A 23,898-nucleotide genomic window follows, 5' to 3' on the forward strand; every position below is an offset into this window, starting at 1 on the left:
CACGGTAATGGTTTGGTCACGGTAATTGTTTGGTCGCGGTAATGGTGTCGTCACGGTAATGGTGTGGTCACGGCACAGTCACGGTAATGGTGTGTTCACGGTAATGGTTTGGTCACGGCACAGTCACGGTAATGGTTTGGTCACGGTAATGGTGTGGTCACGTCACAGTCACGATAATGGTTTGGTCACGGTGCTGTCACGGTGATGGTGTGGTCACGTCACAGTCACGGTAATGGTGTGGTCACGGCACAGCCACGGTAATGGTTTGGTCACGGTACTGTCACGGTGATGGTGTGGTCACGGCACAGTCACGGTAATGGTTTGGTCACGGCACAGTCACGGTAATGGTGTGGTCACGGCACAGTTACGGTAATGGTTTGGTCACGGCACAGTCACGGTAATGGTGTGGTCACGGCACAGTCACGGTAATGGTTTGGTCACGGCACAGTCACGGTAATGGTGTGGTCACGGCACAGTCACGGTAATAGTGTGGTCACGGCACAGTCACGGTGATGGTGTGGTCACGGCACAGTCACGGTAATGCTGTGGTCACGGCACTCACGGTAATGGTTTGGTCACGGCACAGTCACGGTAATGGTTTGGTCACGGCACAGTCACGGTAATGGTGTGGTCACGGCACTCACGGTAATAGTGTGGTCACGGCACAGTCGCGGTGATGGTGTGTTCACGGCATAGTCACGGTGATGGTGTGTTTACGGCATAGTCACGGTGATGGTGTGTTCACGGCATAGTCACGGTAATGGTGTGGTCACGGCACAGTCACGGTAATAATTTGGTCACGGCACAGTCACGGTGATGGTGGGGTCACAGTATTGGTTTGGTCATGGTACTGTCACGTTACAGCACGGAAACGGCAAATCTTAGTATTATGTCTAAGGGAAGAATGCGGCCGGCTTAGATTGTCCTTGACCTTTTTTTGGTCTTATTTGTTCAGGAGACAAACAAGAGTGCGCAACACGAGATGTTGTTTTCGCGATAGAAAAGGCCATTGTTCCGTAAACAGAAATCGAGATAAAACAATAGGCTGTTACCAAACGGAAAAACACCAAGGAATGTATGCGGGGATCGATAAGCTCTGGACGGATTACTTGGTAGAGCCCTTAATAATGAAATAAGCGCTAAGAATTAGCCTTGGCACACGCACACAGCGCATTAAGCATCTCTCTAAGAATTTTTTCTAGAAATCCTTAACAACCAAAACGTGCGATCATGGCTCGTTTACTAGAAATCTCTGCTACGAGAAGTGATAGCTTAGTAAAATTGGTAACCAAATAGCTGCTTGTATGATATGACTATCAGGGAGTGACGTTCGCCTTGTCATTACATGACAGAAGTACGGATGTACAAGTGTCTTTTGCTGGGAGATTTTAATCATTTCATGTGATCTTTGACCTCTGTGGCTATTGTCTTTATTCGGAACTCGAGCTTTTGTCAGCTGATTCTCGCCTCGTCTCCGCTCTGTCTAAGTATTTTTCGGAAGAACCTTTCTCCGACTAACACGCGATTCGAGACTAAACATATTTTGCAGGTAGAGATAGCTTACAAATGGCCGCAAATGTAGAACTAGGACAAAATACCAAATTTAGGCGCCACTCTCGATGGAGGCAGCCAAACACCACCTCCTTCGACGCGCAAGGAGAAAAACTATCTATGCGTCAAAAACATTGTTACGGAGTGGGACACATTCAGAACGACTTGATCGCTTACGCCGGGTTCAGCTACCTTCTAGTTTTCTTCACAAAAGTTGTAGGGATCTCTAGCGGGAATACAGGAATCATTTTCTTGACGGGGCAAGTCGCTAACAGTGTATTGTCACCTGCGGTAGGGTACGCTTGCGATCGCTTCAGAGTGCCTTTCCTTGGGAGAGTTGGACACAGAAAAGCTTGGCATCTTATCGGTGTGCTTATCATGGCCGGAAGCTTGCCATTTTTATTCTCCCCGTGTCTACCTTGCAGCGAAACAAGTAGCGAATGGGTCGCCTTGATTTATTACACAGTCGTTTTAGTTGCTACAAACTTTGGATTTACAGCAATTGAAATAAGCCATCTTTCTTTGCTCCCGAAAATCGCCGTAAGGTCTACTGATTTCGTGAAATTAAACTCGCTGAGGTAAGTCAACATGCCCGTCAAGTTTCGTAAGTAAAACATTATCTTTAAGTTTGCATTGCCATTATCAAGCGTGACAACAATAATACATTTGACATTGGTCGGAGCTGACAGTTCGCTTGTTTTGTAGGGTCATACCCCTTCCCCGCCCCCATAATTAACAAGCTTGTATGATATAATCCAGGGTTTTACGGATCAAACTGGGCTATAATCCAAAAAACAATGATATCACCAGCTCGATTTTTTTAGGGACTATAAAAGTATATAACTGAATTTATTTTTTATTTCAAATATACAAGAATAACCATGTCTTGGAGGACAGGATCTTATTACTTTTGGGAGAACATTATTTGCGTATAACTGCAAATTTCATCCGGAGCGACCCAGACTGAGTCTAACATAAGACTTTAAAGGGGTGGTGTAACGTGACATCATCGATTGCATCACGTCGAGGTGACTCCACGACTGTCATGAAATGACCTATATTTTGTCGAGATCCCAGGAGCCTAAGCTTGAACCATAAAAAGGCTTATCGAACCGTCTACGAGTGATTAAATCCATATATTCGATGGCAGAGAATAAAGACGAGATTTATCAAGTCGTGTGTTGTTACACGCATTTCCTTTTTTGCGGAGAAATTAACCCTCTATTCAGAAATGATTCGGGCTTTTCTGACCTCAGTATTTTTCTGATCGTTCTTGACCTTGGATTGCGACTATTTTTTTTATATCTTAGAAAATCGTGCGGAGCGTCACAAATACCCTTGTAGCGATGGCTGCTGGTTTATTTTTCAATCAAATATTAGGTATAAAAATAACTGCAACCTCATTAGTCTGTAAGGGGGGAGTTTATAGCACTATAACGTCATGGATATCGTCAATAAACATAAACAAATGTGTTAAACTTTTAAAAAATAAAGGTTTTGTTTTATTTCAATTACTACTACCTTAAAACAAGAAGAGAAGACCCTATGTTTAATATAATTTCTCCCCTACTTATGTTCAAAAACGACAATGCGTTTGAAATAGAAAACAACGGATATATTTTTGAAGAGTACAAATTCGTGAAGCATCGATAAATCACTTGAGGTTTACGGTAGCATGCCAGACAGATTCGCGAGATCTGCGGCATCTTCGAGACATCCAGTGCTTATCGATGGAGCGAAAGCGAAAAACGGTAGAGCCAGCCGGAAGCGGAAGTGGTAGAGCTGACTTCCATGCCCTGAATTCCCGAGAATGCCATGATATCTACCTCTACTAATCTATATGCAAGATGCAGGCATGTAGTAGCTAGGAGTCGGGGCGCAAGGCTGGTTGGGGGGGGGAGGGGGGTAACCCTTTTGGCCAAGTGGAGAATGGCTTACTCACCCCCTTCCCCTAGCATACCCTGACCACCCCCCCTGAATCCTAATTTTCTCGCATTATTTGCAGGACAGCGTGGATGTTTCTCAGCGGCATCTTTGTGTATGGACTTATGTGGATCCTGCTAGGAGAAAGCAGTGGAGAGAATCTGTCTCACGATCAGTGGCGGGAGTTCATGGTACGCTATCTATGGTCCAATGACCCCGTGACAATATAACCTTGGAGAGTGTATGACTTAACTGGCTGCCGCATTATAGAATACAATTGAGGTGGATAGTGGCGAAAAATCACCGGAGAGCCGAAGGCTTTTAGAGCAATTTTCTTTTCGGAAACACTTGCAAATCGGCTGTTACAACAGCCATTTTGCTTGATTTCGGGGCGCAGGAAAATATCCACCTCCTAGGAGGTGTATATTGCATTTTATCCCGAGTTTCTCAACCAATCAAATCGCTTGTTCTTGGAAACGCTTGTTCTTGCGAGGTTCCCAAGTTTTATATACTAAAAAGTAATATACACTACTATCACATAACTTTACAACTAACATTAAAATACATAAACGATATAAGAAGAATATAAATGTCACTATTAACAGGTAAGGTAATAAAGCTTCCCATTTCGAAAGATAAGCAAAGATTTTTAAAGGGTGTTTTTGGTGCTTTTGTGTTTTAGTCACTAGGGCTCATCATCAGTGGGCTGGGGATATTCTTTGCAGGGATGTTCCACATTGGAACCAAGGAACCAAAAAAAGACCATGGTAAGCTGTCAATAATATCAGCCAAGAGCTATGCAGCTAATAGTGGTGGTGATGATGATGATAATGTTGATGAAGAGAACTCCCTGATGATAGCAATGATAATGGCCATTACCATACATATATTTTTCATTCCAGGAGTCCCGAGTCACGAGATCAATAACCCTTGTTTTGAAAATGATGATGATAATGTCCCAAGCGCTATGGCCACTTCACCGGTAGAGCTACGTATTGAGAATCTTCTCCAAAAAGTCGAGTCTGATTCCAATCACAATATTCACATGAATGATTCAAAATTAGCCAATCAAAGTATTGCAAATGGAATACCAGTCAATCACAGTGTCGCAAATGGAATACCAGCCAATCACAGTGTCGCAAATGGAATACCAGCCAATCACAGTGTCGCAAATGGAATACCAGCCAATCACAGTGTCGCAAATGGAATACCAGCCAATCACAGTGTCGCGAATAGAATTCTAGCAAAACACATTATTGCAAATAGAGGGATTGACAATATGAGCTTTGACAGTGAAGTCGTCACGAGTTATGGTCTGACCCCTTGTCATGACACGCCGAGAGTAACCACTGGCCACATTACTGAGAAGACAAGCGCATGCAACCATAGGGACCCAGAGAGGAGAGGTCAGCAAGAAAAAATCAGCAAAGCTTACCACTGGTTCAAACGACAGGAATTCTACACTGTAAGTGAGCTAGTGTTTACCATGCGGTACCTTTGCTCGTCTTTCAGTTACAAGCTAGATACGCTAGTTTCAAGCTAGCTACGTTGAATTCAAGCTAATTACGTTAAGTAAAAAAGCTAGGTACGTTAGATTCTACGCTAGACTCAAACTAGCTACGTTAAATTCAAGCTACCTACGTTAGAATTAAGCTAGCTACGCAAGATTCGAGCTAGCTACGTTAAATTCAAGCTAGCTACGTTAAATTCAAGCTAGCTACGTTACATTTCAAGCTAAGTATGCTAGACTCAAGCTAGCTACGTTAGATTTAACTAGCTACTTCCAAAAGTAGATGCTCATGCATGTCAACTATATTTTTCTTGCAGTTGTGCCTCGTCTTCATGTGCACTAAGGTGGTGATCAACATGTCCAACTCATACTTTCCTCTCTATCTCGTAGACGCGCTCCATTTTGAAAAGGTAAGTTAGCACAAGTATCACATGTACAAGTATCATTGGCGATAGGTACACTTGATTATGGCTGGGATTATTTTCGTGGCTGTGGTGTGGTGTTAAAGGTAACCCATAGATAAACGTCTAGCAACGCTATATGGCAGCTATATCTCTTTATGTTTGAATTCAAAGTGCGTTGGGCCAACATCACCACCTAACTCTGCAGGCGCCGGAGACAATTCATAGATCCGACGAGCGCACGAATAACCAATCAGAAAGCAGCAAATATAAGCCAGCGAAGTGCAACCCAAATGTCCCACAAAAGTCCCACAAATTGTACATGTCGGATGAGGTCTGTGAATCCTGCTTGGGTTTATCTAAAATATAGACGTTTATAGGGGTTGTCCTGCGACTTGGGAAATAAAAGACGGACACCTAACATGATAGAAATTGATTTGTTGTCCAAGCTTGGTGAAAATCTTGTAGAGAAGCATAGAAATAGATAACTACAAGTTTGGTTGTTGAATGGAAACGACCCGAATCCAGCTTGAAATACGAAAACTTGGAAATGATAAGATAAAGCGGTGCTTTCTTCGGTAGGTACTATGTGCTATTTTTGTCAACTTGCAGTTATTTAAGTGCGGGGAAAAGTAGAAGAGAATGCCGAATTCGCAGTTTACGCCTGACTTTAAACTACAAGTTTTATCGGCAAATGTCAAGATTTATAGCAATAATACAAACGACAGTCTCATCATTCTTATATGTAATTGAAGTAACCTAGGATAATATCAAACACAAGTTTAATGGTAGGACTTACACTGTTCTTGTACTATGTGGTTTGTTTGCTTTTTGTTTTTCGTTTCTTCTCAGAAATTTTACGTGTTTTTCTGCAAGTTAAGTCCCAACTCTACACTAAAAGTGGCCGGTCAAAGAAAACAGGACTATCACTTTCTACGCTGACCGGAAGATGCTTATTTTGCTTGTCCAGATTAGCAGAAAAATATCTCAAACCGATCTTTTTGCCGTCGATTGCCGACTTTTTTGTGGGACATTTGTGGGACCACATGGCTGTTATTGCATCATCTCTTTCCTGATTGGCTATTCGTGCGCGCGTGATTGACATGTCGGATCTATGAATTGCCAGATCCCTCGCTCTGCTTTTACCCGGCGATACTTGCACTTAGGAATATATTACAGTAGTGATCGGAATAAGCACTCACCCCTCCCCCCAACCCCTCCCGTACTTGGGTTTGTGTGTGCTACCTCTTAAGACATCTAAGCAAGACATCCCTAAATAATTTCAACTTTATTTATTCGTAGATTAATGGTTATACTGTTGTATGGAAATGTATGGGTTAGAACGTTATGTGGATACTTTCCAGGAAGTTACTGCGTACTTCACTCTTATCGTGCTCGAATGGGGTATTTTCCAGGAAGCTATTGTGTACTTCCCTCTTATCGTGCTCGTATGGGGTATTTTCCAGGAAGCCATTGTGTACTTCCCCCTTATCGTGCTCGTATGGGGTATTTTCCAGGAAGCCATTCCGTATTTCCCTCTTATCGTGCTCGTATGGGGTATTTTCCAGGAAGCCATTGCGTACTCCCCTCTTATCGTGCTCGAATGTGGTATTTTCAAGGAAGCCATTGCGTACTTCCCTCTTTTCGTGTTAGAACGTTATGTGGATACTTTCCAGGAAGTTACTGCGTACTTCACTCTTATCGTGCTCGTATGGGGTATTTTCCATGAAGCCATTGTGTACTTCCCTCTTATCGTGCTCGTATGGGGTATTTTCCAGGAAGTTATTGCGTACTTCCCTCTTATCGTGCCCGAATGGGGTATTTTCCAGGAAGTTATTGCGTACTTCCCTCTTATCGTGCTCGAATGTGGTATTTTTCAGAAAATTATTGCGTACTTCCCTCTTATCGTGCCCGAATGGGGTATTTTCCAGGAAGTTATTGCGTACTTCCCTCTTATCGTGCTCGAATGGGGTATTTTCCAGGAAGCCATTGTGTACTTCCCTCTTATCGTGCTCGTATGGGGTATTTTCCAGGAAGCCATTGTGTACTTCCCTCTTATCGTGCTCGTATGGGGTATTTTCCAGGAAGCCATTCCGTATTTCCCTCTTATCGTGCTCGTATGGGGTATTTTCCAGGAAGCCATTGCGTACTCCCCTCTTATCGTGCTCGAATGGGGTATTTTCAAGGAAGCCATTGCGTACTTCCCTCTTATCGTGCTTTTATGGGTATTTTCCAGGAAGCCATTGTGTACTTCTCCCTTATCGTGCTTTTATGGGTATTTTCCAGGAAGCTATTGCGTACTTCCCACTAATCGTGCTCGTCAGTTCGTCTCTCTTCAGCTACCTGTCAAAGAAGATCACACGTTATATCGGCAATAAGGTATTTGAGTACAATTTGCTTGACAGAAGGACCTGCGGTATAAAAGGCGCCGAAATGGTCAACGTCGATCGTCATTTCCACTAGGACACGTCAAAGTGCAGAGCTCCGTTAATATCGGAAAAGCACATCCGTAGATTAACTTTGATAATTTCAAAATTGAAAATAATGTTCTGTATACACAAGGCAATAACGGCGAGCTTTTTGGAAGCAGTTTTCTACGGCAATAGTTACAAAATATGTGATTGACAATAAATTTCAAAAACAGCGTGCGTTAATTTGAAATGACGCTATTCCTGAAAATAACGCAACCTGAAAACTGTTTTGCTTAAAAATCTATCCAGTCACCAGAGAATATTGCAAATTTCGTTGTTTTTGCACAATTGATGTTTTAAGACATTATTTCGAACTTGATCATATCTTTTGCTTCTTTTAATGGAGCTCTGCACTCGTCAAAGTCTAGCCAGCAATGACGACTTGGACCAGGCGCGCGCCTTTTATACCGCTGGTCCTTGTTTAATTTATCGAGTTACCTCAAAAAGCGAAGTAACTCGAGCCAGCGGTACCTCAAACCTTCTAGTAGCTTGAACTTACCAGGGTCGGGATTAAAAATTTACTTTTCAACAAATGTATTTAGCTTTTTGTATTTTTTTTGCGACAAATTCCAAGTGAGAAAATTAAATACATTTCGGCTTCCTCCGTCAAAAGCCTCTAGCTGCTATTGCTATTCGTTTGGCTTTTCACTGCAATGCGTTGTCCAATCAGAGGGTACCAAACCTTTTCCGTTCAGAATTTGATGGACGGAAGTGAGGAGTTTAGAGATCTAGATTGGAGAGCTAGCGAGAGTTCTCTGAATACTCGAAATTGCAGTAACGTGTTGCCACTTTCTGTAATTTAATTATTATACTTTGTGATGTGAATTTTGTTCTTTGTGTAGATGTCGTTCTGTGCAGGCGCGGTTGGCGTGATAGGCGCGTACACGTGGTTCTACATCCAGCCAATCAGCAGCAAGCAGGCCGTATATGGCGCGTCAGTTCTGATGGGGGGAGGGTACTCTCTCATGCTTGTCACCATGCTGACGATGTTAGCGGAGATGATCAACCATATCGACAAGGTAGGTCACGTGCTCTAATACGCCACGGCGAGGCTGAATCACGCTCATGTTTTTCATGTGTTTTTTTTTTTGTTGGTCACCCTGAATGGATAGCGAATCAGTACGTGAAAGTAAACAATAAACTGTGAGTCCACCAACTACCCGATACGAAATATCTTCATTGCATAGACAATGCATGTCAATCAATGATTGATCGAGACTGGGACTTCATAAGCTGGAAGAGAAGCACAGACTTATTTATTATTTCCTTTTCCTTACCACCGCGTTTTCAAATTTCGATGTACCCTTCCATCTACAGACCATAGAAGGAAGAGTTGAGTGTGTCGTGTCTATCGCAGTAGTATGGCGCGTTCGTGCACGATTCTGTGTTGAGTGTGTCGTGTCTATCGCAGTAGTATGGCGCGTTCGTGTACGATTCTGTGTTGAGTGTCTCGTGTCTATCTCAAGAGTATGGCGCGTTCGTGTACGATTCTGTGTTGAGTGTGACGTGTCTATGTCAGGAGTATGGCGCGTTCGTGTACGATTCTGTGTTGAGTGCGACGTGTCTTCCATCGCAGTAGTATGGCGCGTTCGTGCACGATTCTGTGTTGAGTGTCTCGTGTCTATCTCAAGAGTATGGCGCGTTCGTGTACGATTCTGTGTTGAGTGTCTCGTGTCTATCTCATGAGTATGGCGCGTTCGTGTACGATTCTGTGTTAAGTGTCTCGTGTCTATCTCAAGAGTATGGCGCGTTCGTGTACGATTCTGTGTTGAGTGTCTCGTGTCTATCTCAAGAGTATGGCGCGTTCGTGTACGATTCTGTGTTGAGTGTGTCGTGTCTATCGCAGTAGTATGGCGCGTTCGTGTACGATTCTGTGTTGAGTGTGTCGTGTCTATCTCAAGAGTATGGCGCGTTCGTGTACGATTCTGTGTTGAGTGTCTCGTGTCTATCTCAAGAGTATGGCGCGTTCGTGTACGATTCTGTGTTGAGTGTGTCGTGTCTATCTCAAGAAAATGGCGCGTTCGTGTACGATTCTGTGTTGAGTGTGTCGTGTCTATCTCAAGAGTATGGCGCGTTCGTGTACGATTCTGTGTTGAGTGTGTCGTGTCTATCTCAAGAGTATGGCGCGTTCGTGTACGATTCTGTGTTGAGTGTGTCGTGTCTATCTCAAGAGTATGGCGCGTTCGTGTACGATTCTGTGTTGAGTGTGTCGTGTCTATCTCAAGAGTATGGCGCGTTCGTGTACGATTCTGTGTTGAGTGTCTCGTGTCTATCTCAAGAGTATGGCGAGTTCGTTCGATTCTGTGTTAAGTGTCTCGTGTCTATCTCAGAAGTATGGCGCGTTCTTGTACGATTCTGTGTTAAGTGTCTCGTTCTTGTCTTTCTCAGGAATCTGGCGCGTTCGTGTACGGCACAGCAAGCCTGGTGGACAAACTCGCCAACGGAATTATCATTGCTGTCATTCAAGAATTCTACCCAAAGGCTGACAGGTGACGTTGCCATGACAACATTTTATTGGTATTCTATTCATGTCTGACTCAAATGTTATGGTTGCAGTGATGGGCGGTGCCTAGCTTGTGACGGCTACATACGTCTGGTTTTCTCCATGGCAACCGGCTCAGCGGCAGCGCTTTCACTGATAGTGGTGCTTGCATTCTACAGAAACCGTACTCTTCCAACGTCTTCTTTGGGTAAGTGTCAATCATAACAGCGATACCATTGCTGTCTCCCACGTCTTCTATAGGTAAGCGTCAATCATAACCGCGATACCATGGCTGTCGCTCACGTCTTCTATGGGTAAGCGTCAATCATAACAGGGATACCATGACTATCGCTCACGTCTTCTATGGGTAAGCGTCAATCATAACAGCGATACCATGGCTGTCGCTCACGTCTTCTATGGGTAAGCGTCAATCATAACAGCGATATCATAGCTGTCGCTCACGTCTTCTATGGGTATGTCAATCATAACAGCGATACCATGGCTGTCTCCCACGTCTTCTATGGTTAAGCGTCAATCATAACATCGATACCATGGCTGTCGCTCACGTCTTCTATGGGTAAGCGTCAATCATAACAGCGATACCATGGCTGTCGCTCACGTCTTCTATGGGTAAGCATCAATCATAACACCGATACCATGGCTGTCTCCCACGTCTTCTATGGGTATGTCAATCATAACAACGATACCATGGCTGTCTCCCACGTCTTCTATGGGTAAACGTCAATCATAACAGCGATACCATGGCTGTCGCTCACGTCTTCTATGGGTAAGCGTCAATCATAACAGCGATATCATGGCTGTCTCCCACGTCTTCTAAGGGTATGTCAATCATAACAGCGATACCATGGCTGTCGCTCACGTCTTCTATGGGTATGTCAATCATAACACCGATACCATGGCTGTCTCCCACGTCTTCTATGGGTATGTCAATCATAACAGCGATACCATGGCTGTCTCCCACGTCTTCTTTGGGTAAGCGTCAATCATAACAGCGATACCATGGCTGTCTCCCACGTCTTCTATGGGTAAGCGTCAATCATTACAGCGATACCATGGCTGTCGCTTACGTCTTCTTTGGTAAACTTCCGTAGTGATCATGAAAAAAGGGAATCGATCTGAACATTTGTTTTGATCCTATTCCACCATAATTCACACGTATATACTATCAACTCAAATTAGCTCGATAATCAGCCCTACAAGGACCTATTGTAATAAGAAGAGATTTTGGTGGCGTTTTTATAATGGTGTGGTTTTACAAAAGATACTTCGCTTTTCAAACAGACTCATCCACAGAAACAATTAAAGTCGTTGTTGTTGTAAGCCTCGAGAGAACACGGGCTTAAGGCGTGGTGCTGCCCCTGTACCCCTGAATTCGTGAGGTCGGTCAGTCATTCTTTTCTCAACACAGGTGAAATAAAAGCCGAGGAGGTCTGTACCTCAGGTGACGTCACGCCCAGCTCTGTTGATATCATCGACGGTAACCCTGGCCATGTGATGTCAACTATTGCTACCGATGACGTCACGTCCAACACTGATGACATCATGATTGAGGATAATCCTGATAATATGACGTCAAATATTTCTACCGATGACGTCACGTCCAATGATGACATCATGATTGAGGATAATCCTGACAACATGACGTCAAATATTGCTACCGATGACGTCACGTCCAAGACAGGATGCAATGACATCACACCAGAAAGAGACGGTGAACACGTGACAGTGATGATGAATACAAGACTGTGACGTGTCTCGTACTATGATGACGTCATGGCCTAGATATCGTCGTAACTGAGAAGGACATTGGATGCGTCACACGCATGCCCGAAGATCCAGCGTACTTTGCGGGCGCTTCCAAAGGTCACCCCTGCGTAAGACCGAAGTACGCTTGATCTTCGAGCATGGCATAAACGGCGACTGTGATATGTCACGCCTCGATCTATTGCTTCCATTGTTTCCTTGGCTGCATTGGAAAATGTGAAATTTGGAGATCGGCTTCTCGGCTATTAAGCCTCGTTTTAATGTTAAGCCAAGTTATATGATGCAAACGATTCACAATGCCGGTCAGTAATCTAGGTGTTTTTAACTATAGCTGGTCTTTATAAAAGTCTTTTTAGCATTTTTATCATTCTGTTTTAAGCTGTCACGCGCTAGTCGCCTGCGCAGTCGTTCCTACTGAGTGACAAAATAAACGGAGACTAGTCATGCATCTCACAAAATAAGGTTTTTTTTAGCCATGAGCATGTGTAGGACCTCTGATTCTCCTGTCTTATCGAGTCAGAAGCTCTTGCACGAAAACATGACAGAATAGCTAAGCTTTGCGATGGAAAGACTTCAAGCTTGAGATGAACAATCAACGACAGACTGAGATGAAAATCAACGATAAATTGTTATTGTTTATTGGTTACTTTGAGTTACCTATTCCACATGTTACCATCCCTATTTAATTTATTGAATCCCTATTCTAAGGTGCGCAAAGCACATTGGTAAACTCTCCTCGCTTAGCACCTTGGTACTCGGTTCGCAAAGCATCTTGGTACTCGGTTCGGTTAGCACCTTGGTACTCAGCATCTCGTTGCACGATACTTTTTAAAGCTCATAGCCTCACGATTAGGCACAAGCCTGATGTATCCAATTATTTCTATCATTACCATTTCATGATACAAATAAAATTGTAATATTTACAAAAAAAATGCGATAAATTGGATTGTTGCTGAGTAATTATTTGGAGTAATGCTCCCATTGAGATACGAATAAATATTTTAAAATTAGATCTCAGAAATTATGTATTTATCATTTTGAATGAGTAACCTCCCCTTATCTCCTAATCCTTTTGTGACGTCAGAATTAGCAATAAGTCCTCAGTATTCCACAGAAAAATGGCCTTCAGACACGTGATCAGAGCGTGCTGTCGTCAACCACGTGTTTCCCCACCCTATTTCCCTGAGATAGCAAGACGATCTAATTGTTTGGTATTAGGGTTGAGGGTGATGGAAAATCGCCAAATCTGGTTTCCCCCACCCTACTCCCCTCAGGTACCAAGGCGATCTAATTGTTTCGTATTAGGGCTATGGGTGAAGATAATCCAAGAAAGTGGGCTCAGAAGGTATTGTAGCTTGACGAAGCCCCAGCAACCGGTAATGGGCCTAGAAATAAAGGAAACATGGATAAATAAACACTATCGATACAATACATGTTCATGTTTGCATGGAACTACCAGTGACAACATGTAGCATGTTATATGAGCCCTGGTTTACTAGAGCCAGTGGTAACATCCAGTTGCACATGCGTTGTTACCTGATTCAGAGTAGTTACAGGAAATGAGACCCTGCTCGTGTAAATTAAGGATTGAGTCAGCAATAATTCGTGCAGTTCTTCTCTGAAACATGAAATAAAAGTGAGGTAAACATAATAGAGAAGAGAAGGTCTTATCAAGTTAGAATTTTTCTTCGATTTTTAGTACTTAACTTAAGTTTTGCAGTACTACCCTCATGCTTACCTCCCCATTCAATGACTGTTAACTATCTCCCCCCACCCCAATTTCAAACATGGTCACTACTCCCTCCACCCCCTACTACATACCTGGTATCCACCTGATGTCACCATCATGATAGGAATAGAGCGGCTACGTGCTTCCTGGAAGACTATCTGGTCTCTTTGAATGATGCCCTGTGAGCAACGCCATACAGGAATTTTCATAAGTTTTTCATACCACCAATATGAAAAGTTACTCAACTTACCTTAGGAGTTATGGAAAGCGAACCTAGAGGGTCACCCTCTAGAATGTCTGTGCCTGCATTGTAGATGATCGCATCAGGACAAAACTCATCCAGGGCCTCCGGCACATGCCTTGTGAAAAGAGAAAAATCAAGTGCTGGCAGTTCGGGACCCTGATCATCATAAACTTATCCTCATAACTAACACTGTCTTCATCAACATCATCATCATAAACATCAACAGCACCACCATCACCAACGCCATGATGTTTATAGCTATTACCATTTATTGCCACCTTCACCATCATAATCGTCATCATGATATTCATCACCATCATAATCGTCATCGCCATCACCATCATAATACCATTATTGCAATGATAATCATAATGAGACTCTTCATTATCATTGACACCAACATAAATATCATTGCTGATTATGTAGCCTGCAGGCGTTTCTTCTCTCTCTCTCTCCTTCTTCGCCCCCTTCCCCCCCCGTTTTTCATTTTAAAATCCAAGATGGCGGCCACGAATCGCTCGAGGCTGGGTTTTTCGCAATAAAACACAGGGCAAACATCGCTCTAGGCCGGTTTTTCGCTATAAAAACACCGGGTAAACGCTACTGAGTATACCCACCATTTGATAAGTGGTAGATATTCTGAATCTGTTGTAAAGTTCTCCAATTGAACATCTCGTTTAATTGCACCTGAAATGGCACAGATTAACATGTTGAGCTCAAAACAGAATAACATCTAGAAGTGACCCCCTAACTCATGATTCAACATTACTATGGTGGCATTTTTGGACACTTTATACACAAGTGTTGTGGGAAAGTGAGTCAAATACTGCTGATTTTGAACATGTAATCCACTATTTTGAACAGGTTATACACCGGTTATCCACCTTCATAACAAACCTTGGGAGATGTCACATGAGTGTCACATGACTTATTTGGATATTCATTTTCATTATTTGCTAAAATAAAAAAAGTTGCTTTGCAATAAAAAAAAAAATGAGTAGTATGACATTTAAAACATTGGAAATGTTTTTTTAATGTGGACAACATATCCAAGATCAGTTGTATACAATCATTTTTCATACTTTTAACTTTCATACAGCCAGGGTATATGTGTGAATTGTAGGCATCCATGATATAAACTCTTTCTTCTTTTATGAAGTCGGCTTCGTGACCATTGCCCTGTGGAATTAGATGCTATCAATGGATTACAGTGTACAGTCACAGTCCTATCTCTACAACAATACCTAACCATGTGTCTGCTACACAAATACCTAACCATGTGTCTGCTACACCCCTACACCCATACCTAACCATGTGTCTGTTACGCCATCTACACCCATACCTAACCATGTGTCTGTTACGCCATCTACACCCATACCTAACCATGTGTCTGCTACACCCCCTACACCCATTCCTAACCATGTGTCTGCTACACCCCCTACACCCATACCTAACCATGCATCTGCTACACCCCTTACACCCATACCTAACCATGTGTCTGCTACACCCTCTACACCCATACCTAACCATGTGTCTGCTACACCCCCTACACCCATACCTAACCATGCATCTGCTACACCCCCTACACCCATACCTAACCATGTGTCTGTTACACCCCCTACACCCATACCTAACCATGTGTCTACTACACCCCCTACACCCATACCTAACCATGTGTCTGCTACACCCCCTACACCCATACCTAACCATGCGTCTGCTACACCCCCTACACCCATACCTAACCATGTGTCTGCTACACCCCCTACACCCATACCTAACCATGTGTCTGCTACACCCCCTACACCCATACCTAACCATGTGTCTGTTACACCCCTACACCCATACCTAACCATGTGTCTGCTACACCCCTACACCCATACCTAACCATGTGTCTGCTACACCCCCTACACCCATACCTAACCATGTGTCTGCTACACCCCCTACACCCATACCTAACCATGTGTCTACTACACCCCCTACACCCATACCTAACCATGTGTCTGCTACACCCCCTACACCCATACCTAACCATGTGTCTACTACACCCCCTACACCCATACCTAACCATGTATCTGCTACACCCCTACACCCATACCTAACCATGTGTCTGTTACACCCCTACACCCATACCTAACCATGTGTCAGTCACACCCCTACACCCATACCTAACCATGTGTCTGCTACACCCCCTACACCCATACCTAACCATGTGTCTGCTACACCCCCTAGACCCATACCTAACCATGTGTCTGTTACGCCATCTACACTCATACCTAACCATGTGTCTACTGCACCCCCTACACCCATACCTAACCATGTGTCTGCTACACCCACTACACCCATACCTAACCATGTGTCTGCTACACCCACTACACCCATACCTAACCATGTGTCTGCTACACCCCTTACACCCATACCTAACCATGTGTCTGCTACACCCCCTACACCCATACCTAACCATGTGTCTGCTACACCCCCTACACCCATACCTAACCATGTGTCTACTTCACCCCCTACACCCATACCTAACCATGTGTCTGCTACACCCCCTACACCCATACCTAACCATGTGTCTGCTACACCCACTACACCCATAACTAACCATGTGTCTGCTACACCCACTACACCCATACCTAACCATGTGTCTGCCACACAAAGACCTAACCATGCATCTGCTACACCCCTACACCCATACCTAACCATGTGTCTGCTACACCCCCTACACCCATACCTAACCATGCATCTGCTACACCCCCTACACCCATACCTAACCATGCGTCTGCTACACCCCCTACACCCATACCTAACCATGTGTCTGCTACACCCCTACACCCATACCTAACCATGCGTCTGCTACACCCCTACACCCATACCTAACCATGTGTCTGCTACACCCCCTACACCCATACCTAACCATGTGTCTGCTACACCCCTACACCCATACCTAACCATGTGTCTGCTACACCCCCTACACCCATACCTAACCATGTGTCTGCTACACCCATACACTCATACCTAACCATGTGTCTGCTACACCCCCTACACCCATACCTAACCATGCAACTGCTACACCCCTACACCCATACCTAACCATGTGTCTGCTACACCCCTACACCCATACCTAACCATGTGTCTGCTACACCCCCTACACCCATACCTAACCATGTGTCTGTTACACCCCTTACACCCATACCTAACCATGTGTCTGCTACACCCCCTACACCCATACCTAACCATGTGTCTGCTACACCCCTACACCCATACCTAACCATGCGTCTGCTACACCCCCTACACCCATACCTAACCATGTGTCTGCTACACCCCTACACCCATACCTAACCATGTGTCTGCTACACCCCTACACCCATACCTAACCATGTGTCTGTTACACCCCCTACACCCATACCTAACCATGTGTCTGCTACACCCCTACACCCATACCTAACCATGCGTCTGCTACACCCCCTACACCCATACCTAACCATGTGTCTGCTACACCCCCTACACCCATACCTAACCATGTGTCTGCTACACCCCCTACACCCATACCTAACCATGTGTCTGCTACACCCCTACACCCATACCTAACCATGTGTCTGTTACACCCCCTACACCCATACCTAACCATGTGTCTGCTACACCCCTACACCCATACCTAACCATGTGTCTGTTACACCCCCTACACCCATACCTAACCATGCGTCTGCTACACCCCCTACACCCATACCTAACCATGTGTCTGCTACACCCCCTACACCCATACCTAACCATGTGTCTGCTACACCCCCTACACCCATACCTAACCATGTGTCTGCTACACCCCCTACACCCATACCTAACCATGCGTCTGCTACACCCCTACACCCATACCTAACCATGTGTCTGCTACACCCCTACACCCATACCTAACCATGTGTCTGCTACACCCCCTACACCAATACCTAAACATGTGTCTGCTACACCCCCTACACCCATACCTAACCATGCGTCTGCTACACCCCTACACCCATACCTAACCATGTGTCTGCCTCACCCCGTATCACCTATTCTATTGATGGCTTGTATCAGTGCAGAGAGGGGTGGTCAATAAAAGGTGGCTATGGGGAATCAGTGATCTTACCTGATGGGCATCTAGATCAATTATCATCACTTTCTTGACTGAATCAAAATGATTGAACAAAAACTGAAATAGAGCATACAAGTGATCTTAGAACTGAAAAGGGTTCATGGCTAAACCTTAGGGGGAGTCAACATTTAAAAACAGGCTGTAAAACCTAAAAAATGACAATGAGTTATTCTACTACTATAGTATGGAATATAATATGTAGAATACATACAAAATAACCTCCCCCCCCCCAAAAAAAAAAAGATAAAATATTTTACTAAAACTATTTTAACTGAAAAAAAAAACAACCTTAGAACATCCCCAAGTTATGCTAGTAACCAAATGCTCCTCCCCACGGGGGGTAAATTTTTTTAAACCATACATTTTGTAGCATTATTGTTGTATATAAGAAGTGACTTATAGTTTATAGTTTAGTTTATATTTCTATTGCACAGATCTCAATATGAAATTTCCATCTGGGAAGAGTAAATTATCACCACTATTGCACTCTGGAAAGAGTGAATTATTACCATAACTGCAAGAGAGATATCGGCATATGCACAAAAGCCTCCTCCACTGGTCCCAGAACAGTGGTGGAATCCCCCTCCTGTACAAAACAAAATTGATCACTGTGCTTTGATGCCAAGAGGTTGCCAGTCTAGTCTCAGGATAATTCAGACAAATCAGTTTCGATATTATTATCACTGTAGCATTAACTGTTTTAACATTAAAATGTTTCTCTATTGCTTATGGGGGACAAGATAAGGCCCGAGATTTGTTATCTCTGAATTAACATGGTCATATAAGACATGAAGACATCAAAAAAAAAATTCTTATAATAAAGCTAGGCAATATCAATGTACACATTTTGGCTGTGACTTTTCTTACTCAAAGTTACATGCACAAAGTTTTCTGTGACTATTCTTACTCAAAGTTACATGCACAATGTTTTTTTCTGTGTCTTTGAGACATTTGATGCAGAAAGAGTGTTCTACTTTTTGTGTGGCTTTGAAAAGAAAAGCAAGTTGCAAAAGGAGTGTTATGCAGGAAAACATGTTTGCCTTCAAAAATTACTAAAAATTAATTAAAAATTATTAAAAACTACTAGACACACCAATGTTTATAGCCCAGCCTCTTTCCATTGCCAACTTCGCTGCCTGAAGAAGAACAGTAATCAGTTACAAGTCATACATTCATTAAAACAAAGCATTGCACAAATCCCCTCATATAAAAGTATGTGTACCTATCAGACACTCTTTAGACCAAGACAAATAGAGACCTAGACAACAGCTGTTTAATGGAGTAGGCCATTTATAGAGGAACCTAAATAAAGCATTTTGATAAAAAGTAACCTTCTAGGTTGTACTTACTACTGCTACTTGTTTATAGTCTGAGTTGTCTAAGCAACTTGTCTGACTGTATGCTACATGCTAATACTTTACAAGTATTATTCAGACCAATTGCCATATTAGCTGTGTTTAGTCTAAGCTGTATTATTATAGTTGGAGCAGCCTAAGCAAATTGTCTGGATGTATCCGACTGGGTTTTACTTTACAAGTATTATTCAGCCCAATTGTGTTATTAGCTGTATTTAGTCTAAGATGTATTATTATAGTTGAAGCAGCCTAGAAGCAACTTATCTAGAGGTATCCTACTGGGTAATACTTACAAGTACCGTTCCTCCTGTTTGCAGTCTTAGCGGCCTGAGCAACTTGTGCTGCACAATGAAGTTAGGGAGGAAGGCAACTGGTGGGACCTCACAGATCTGAGCAACCACCACGCTCCACTGGGGACAAAAGCACATGAGAAAGACAGACTCAATGATACAGGTGCACATGCCTAGGGGGATGCACAGGGTGCTTGCCTAACCCCCCTGCGCACCAAATATGGGGCATTTTATATTGACCATCAAATACTAGACCTGTTATCGCAAGGATGTTGTTCATAATGATGATGACAGTGTAGCCTGCATAACGGCTCAAGGGAGAAGGGTGGTGGGGGGGGGGGGGGGGGGGGGAGGAAAGGGGGCGACTGGGAGAAAGAGAAGAAGGGAGAGTCTGCCGGCAGACCATTGTTCTAGCTGCGCCACCCCTAAGCTGCACTCAGTGTGTGTCTTCAAGTAGATGTCAAAATTAACCAATCACATGAACTGTTCAAATTGTAATTTTACTTATGTTTCTTGTCAAAATAAACATGCTACATGAAAATTGTCTTTTCTCCGGTATGTCCACGGGAAAAGAAAATGAAATCCATCAACAAATCCAGGAACCGAGTGCTGTCTTTATTGCAACAAAAATATTTGAATTCACTACGGAAACAAGCTCACTTATGATTGGTTCGCCAATATTTTAAAGAGAGCAAAAGAGCTGTTTTGGTGTTGTTATTACTCCACGTCTGTACGACCTGAGTTTTGTCAACTACACAGGAAACAAAGTTTTCCTTTAAGTAGAGTCACATGTTAGTGCCTTCGTAAACTTTTCGTATGTATGGTGTTTTCAGCACAGCTGAAAATGATAGAAAATAGACCGCTCAAGATGGATTAGACGTTATCGGCGTCAAGGGAACAGGCTGACCTCAGTAACAGTATGACACTGTTTAGCACACGATTACAAGCACAAATGCTTTTGATTTTGTTCTCTCTTCAGCACAAAGCACAAAGGTTTGAGAAATTAAACTTTCTCCAAACCCTGTTGGCATAATTGCCAACGCATCATTCCTTAAAAAAAGCTGCCTGTCGCACTGCAACTGCTTGTTTTCAGGGCAACATCCGGTCGTTTTGAATCTCGTAGGGTGGACAAAATGCTTAAAAACAATTTTAAAACTCTTCCTCAACCAACTCACATTTTCTTGTACTAAAGTTCGTTGATACGATGTGTTGATGGATGTACAACACATGTGAGACGTCGCAGCCAAAAGCGAGCCTTGGGTCTCTCAGAGACCAGAGTGAAGGGCTAGAACAATAGTCTGCCTGCAGGCTCTCCTTTCTTCCCCTCCCCCAGTCCCCCTCCATTTACCTCCACTTGAGCTGCTACCCAGGCTAATGACAGTGAAGATACCAATTAAATGTTGGTGATTGTGATTAAGATGATGACATTGGTGATAGTTAGGTTGATGTTGATTAGGGTGCTGTGATGTTGATAATGATAACTATATTGTGATGCTAGTGATGATGTTGGTTGCATCTAAGTTATGAGGGGACATGAGTTTTTATATTATTAATTAGGTAGCCATGAATTCATTATAATGGGATATTGAGATACTTTTGAACAAACCTTTAAGCTGTCCAGATACTTCTTGGTATGCACAATCAGCAAATCCTCTCTTGATACTTCTCTTGGTTCAACTACTGTGCTATCATCAATAAGCTTGGCCTCTAATAAAAAAAACGAATATGGCGATATGGATGCATGTACTCAGAATTTAGAGGGGTGGGGTTATGATGCACATCCTGTTCTGTGTTTCCTAGTCCATAACTATACCACCAACAAGCAGCCAGGCACATAAAGCACAAAATTCTGTCATGTGATTTTATATTAAAACTGGCTAAACAAATATAAACATTCAGCATTTACAGAGTTCTTGTTTGTTTTAATTTGCACCTTTGAGCATGTTAAATACCCTTCCCCATTTGCCAGAGTCGAATGGATGCAGTCTCTCCAGACCCATAAAGCCAATGTTGTACCCAGATGAGTAGACGATCGGCCATTGCGTGGCTTTGATATCGATGTAAAGGTGACTGGCAGAGGCACACTCGTAATTACTGCAACAGAACAGGCAAACCTTCCTTCGACTACAATACCGAATATTATTTATAATTGCATGTTATGATATGTTCTTTTATAACAGACAAAGGCATATTTACATCCATGGGATTATTTAGTATTTCTCTTATTTAGTAGACGTCTTGTTGCATACTATTTGTTTTTTGTTTTTTTTGTAATTTGCATTATTCTTTTCCAGTTCTTACCAACTTGTACAAGAGATACGAGTTTTGAATAAAATAATGCCAATGTTAGAATATCGAAGGGCAAGGGATATTACTCAACCGCTCACAACGGATTAAAATACTAAAGTAGTAAGAAATCATGCACAACACAACAAAGTTTCACGGATGACTTAAGACTTCCTGTTTTTTTCCTCTTTCCATTTTCTCTTACCTCGCCGATTTGTTAGATGTTAACTGCTTTTGATCTGACATACTTTACAAGAGCCGGTCTTTTATCGAACATTCCCTTTCATTTCCCCGTGAATACAACAGAAACAAATAACAGTTTTAGGCCGCTCATAAACGGAGCTTCCGCCATATTCTTTTTATTTTGGAGCGGTCCTGGGTACCAGTACTGGTGTTCATTCGAAACAAGAGAATACAAGAGAAAAAAAAAATTTTTTCAGGAGTTTTGACCTTTGAGAAAGTTTTTTAAGCATTTTCTCGAATATAAACGTGATATTTACTGTTTGAGCAGCCTTCGGGTTTAAGTTTCAGCATCAGCATCGAATACGTTGTAAGGGAAAGGCCATTTATCGGGGGGGGGGGGGGGGGTGAGGGGGCAGTTAGAGCTGCTAAGCTGAGTTTTTTTTCGTTTAAAAATTGCGAACCTACCCAAAAATGATGACCCTCCCCCCAAAAGGCGACCAAAAATAAAGGCCCTCCCCCAAAACAAAACCATAAACTAAAATTATCCTGTTTGTAGGGGGTCTGTCATAGACATGGAGAAAAGTTAATTTCGAGTTCATTTTACAGGGGGTGTAAATAATATTGTATAGTGGGGTCTGGGGGCATGCTCCCCTGTGAAAATTTTAGCATTTTCATATATGTGAAATGTTAAGTTATTGTTTAAATAATGACCCTTCCCTAAGAGAGCGTTTCTGTGGCCCGTGATATCTATATCATGGAACTTATGTTTTTAGAACAGAGGATATAATTATCTTACATCATATTTCATGACTGGTACGATATAAATAACTATTACCCTTTAATTCATGTAACCCAATAATGTGTAGTACATTCAGACCTATTTATATTCAGGGACGTAGCAAGGGGTGGGAAAGAATATGGCCATCAGGGCGTGGCTGTGCCCCCTTTGTTTGCTTTAATGTTTCTGTATCTTGCCCCCTTCAATAATTCGAGGCTTGCTACGGCTATAATATTTTCATAAGGGAGTGTTTAGTTTTTACAGGGGGGAGGAAAGTTTTTAACCCTTTCTAAGCTACCCCCTCCCTCTCCCCCTTGCCTCTCTCAGGGTTTTTAATGATCACTCCCTAATATAAGGGAGTCCCATTTGTGTCTGCTCTTTTGTAGTTCCCAGTCCTTAAGCGTCTCTAGGCTGCGGGGAACCTTTTTGACGTCATCTGTTGATTTCCTGCTTGCTCTGCTTCAAGAGCGTCCGCGATTTTGAATCCGAATCAGTAGAGCTGACTGAGAGTAGACTCGGGACGGGCCTCGTGCTTTTCAGCATTTGCATACCACACTTTAGTTGTCTCGCACAAAAAAAAGCCATGTGCACGTGCACTGGACGGTCATAGCTACACCCTCCCAAGAGACCCAAGGCGCCCTGATAGACATCGTTATTTTTCACGCTACGTCACAGCGAGCTGTGCGTGGCGTAACCGTATAAGACAGGCCTGGGATCCTGGTTATTGCCTCCCCATTAATGCGCGGGTACCTCAGGTTCCTTTGTGTTGTACAGTTTGCTAGAT

The 23,898-nt window shown here is 43.1% G+C and overlaps 2 protein-coding genes across 2 annotated transcripts; one reads left to right on the forward strand and one right to left on the reverse strand.

Moving 5' to 3' along the window:
* The first annotated feature begins 1,353 nt into the window (after window positions 1-1,353).
* Window positions 1,354-13,133, forward strand: LOC5516491 (major facilitator superfamily domain-containing protein 12). The gene is made up of 10 exons (XM_032386291.2): window positions 1,354-2,129; window positions 3,557-3,665; window positions 4,157-4,241; window positions 4,377-4,939; window positions 5,302-5,394; window positions 7,672-7,764; window positions 8,699-8,875; window positions 10,245-10,345; window positions 10,413-10,546; window positions 11,768-13,133. Exons 1-10 carry the CDS (start codon window positions 1,567-1,569, stop codon window positions 12,106-12,108), a joined length of 2,259 nt encoding a protein of 752 aa, XP_032242182.1. The 5' UTR covers window positions 1,354-1,566; the 3' UTR covers window positions 12,109-13,133.
* Window positions 12,739-22,543, reverse strand: LOC5516437 (histone deacetylase 11). The gene is made up of 13 exons (XM_001636450.3): window positions 22,359-22,543; window positions 21,801-21,961; window positions 21,474-21,574; window positions 19,871-19,987; window positions 19,316-19,358; window positions 18,732-18,808; window positions 18,217-18,279; window positions 15,179-15,275; window positions 14,714-14,783; window positions 14,103-14,211; window positions 13,945-14,031; window positions 13,660-13,741; window positions 12,739-13,508 (listed from the first exon to the last, which is right to left on the reverse strand). Exons 1-13 carry the CDS (start codon window positions 22,397-22,399, stop codon window positions 13,462-13,464), a joined length of 1,095 nt encoding a protein of 364 aa, XP_001636500.2. The 5' UTR covers window positions 22,400-22,543; the 3' UTR covers window positions 12,739-13,461.
* Window positions 22,544-23,898: the final 1,355 nt, after the last annotated feature.

Source organism: Nematostella vectensis, chromosome 10 (assembly GCF_932526225.1).
Source record: "Nematostella vectensis chromosome 10, jaNemVect1.1, whole genome shotgun sequence".
Taxonomy (NCBI): Eukaryota; Metazoa; Cnidaria; class Anthozoa; order Actiniaria; family Edwardsiidae; genus Nematostella; species Nematostella vectensis.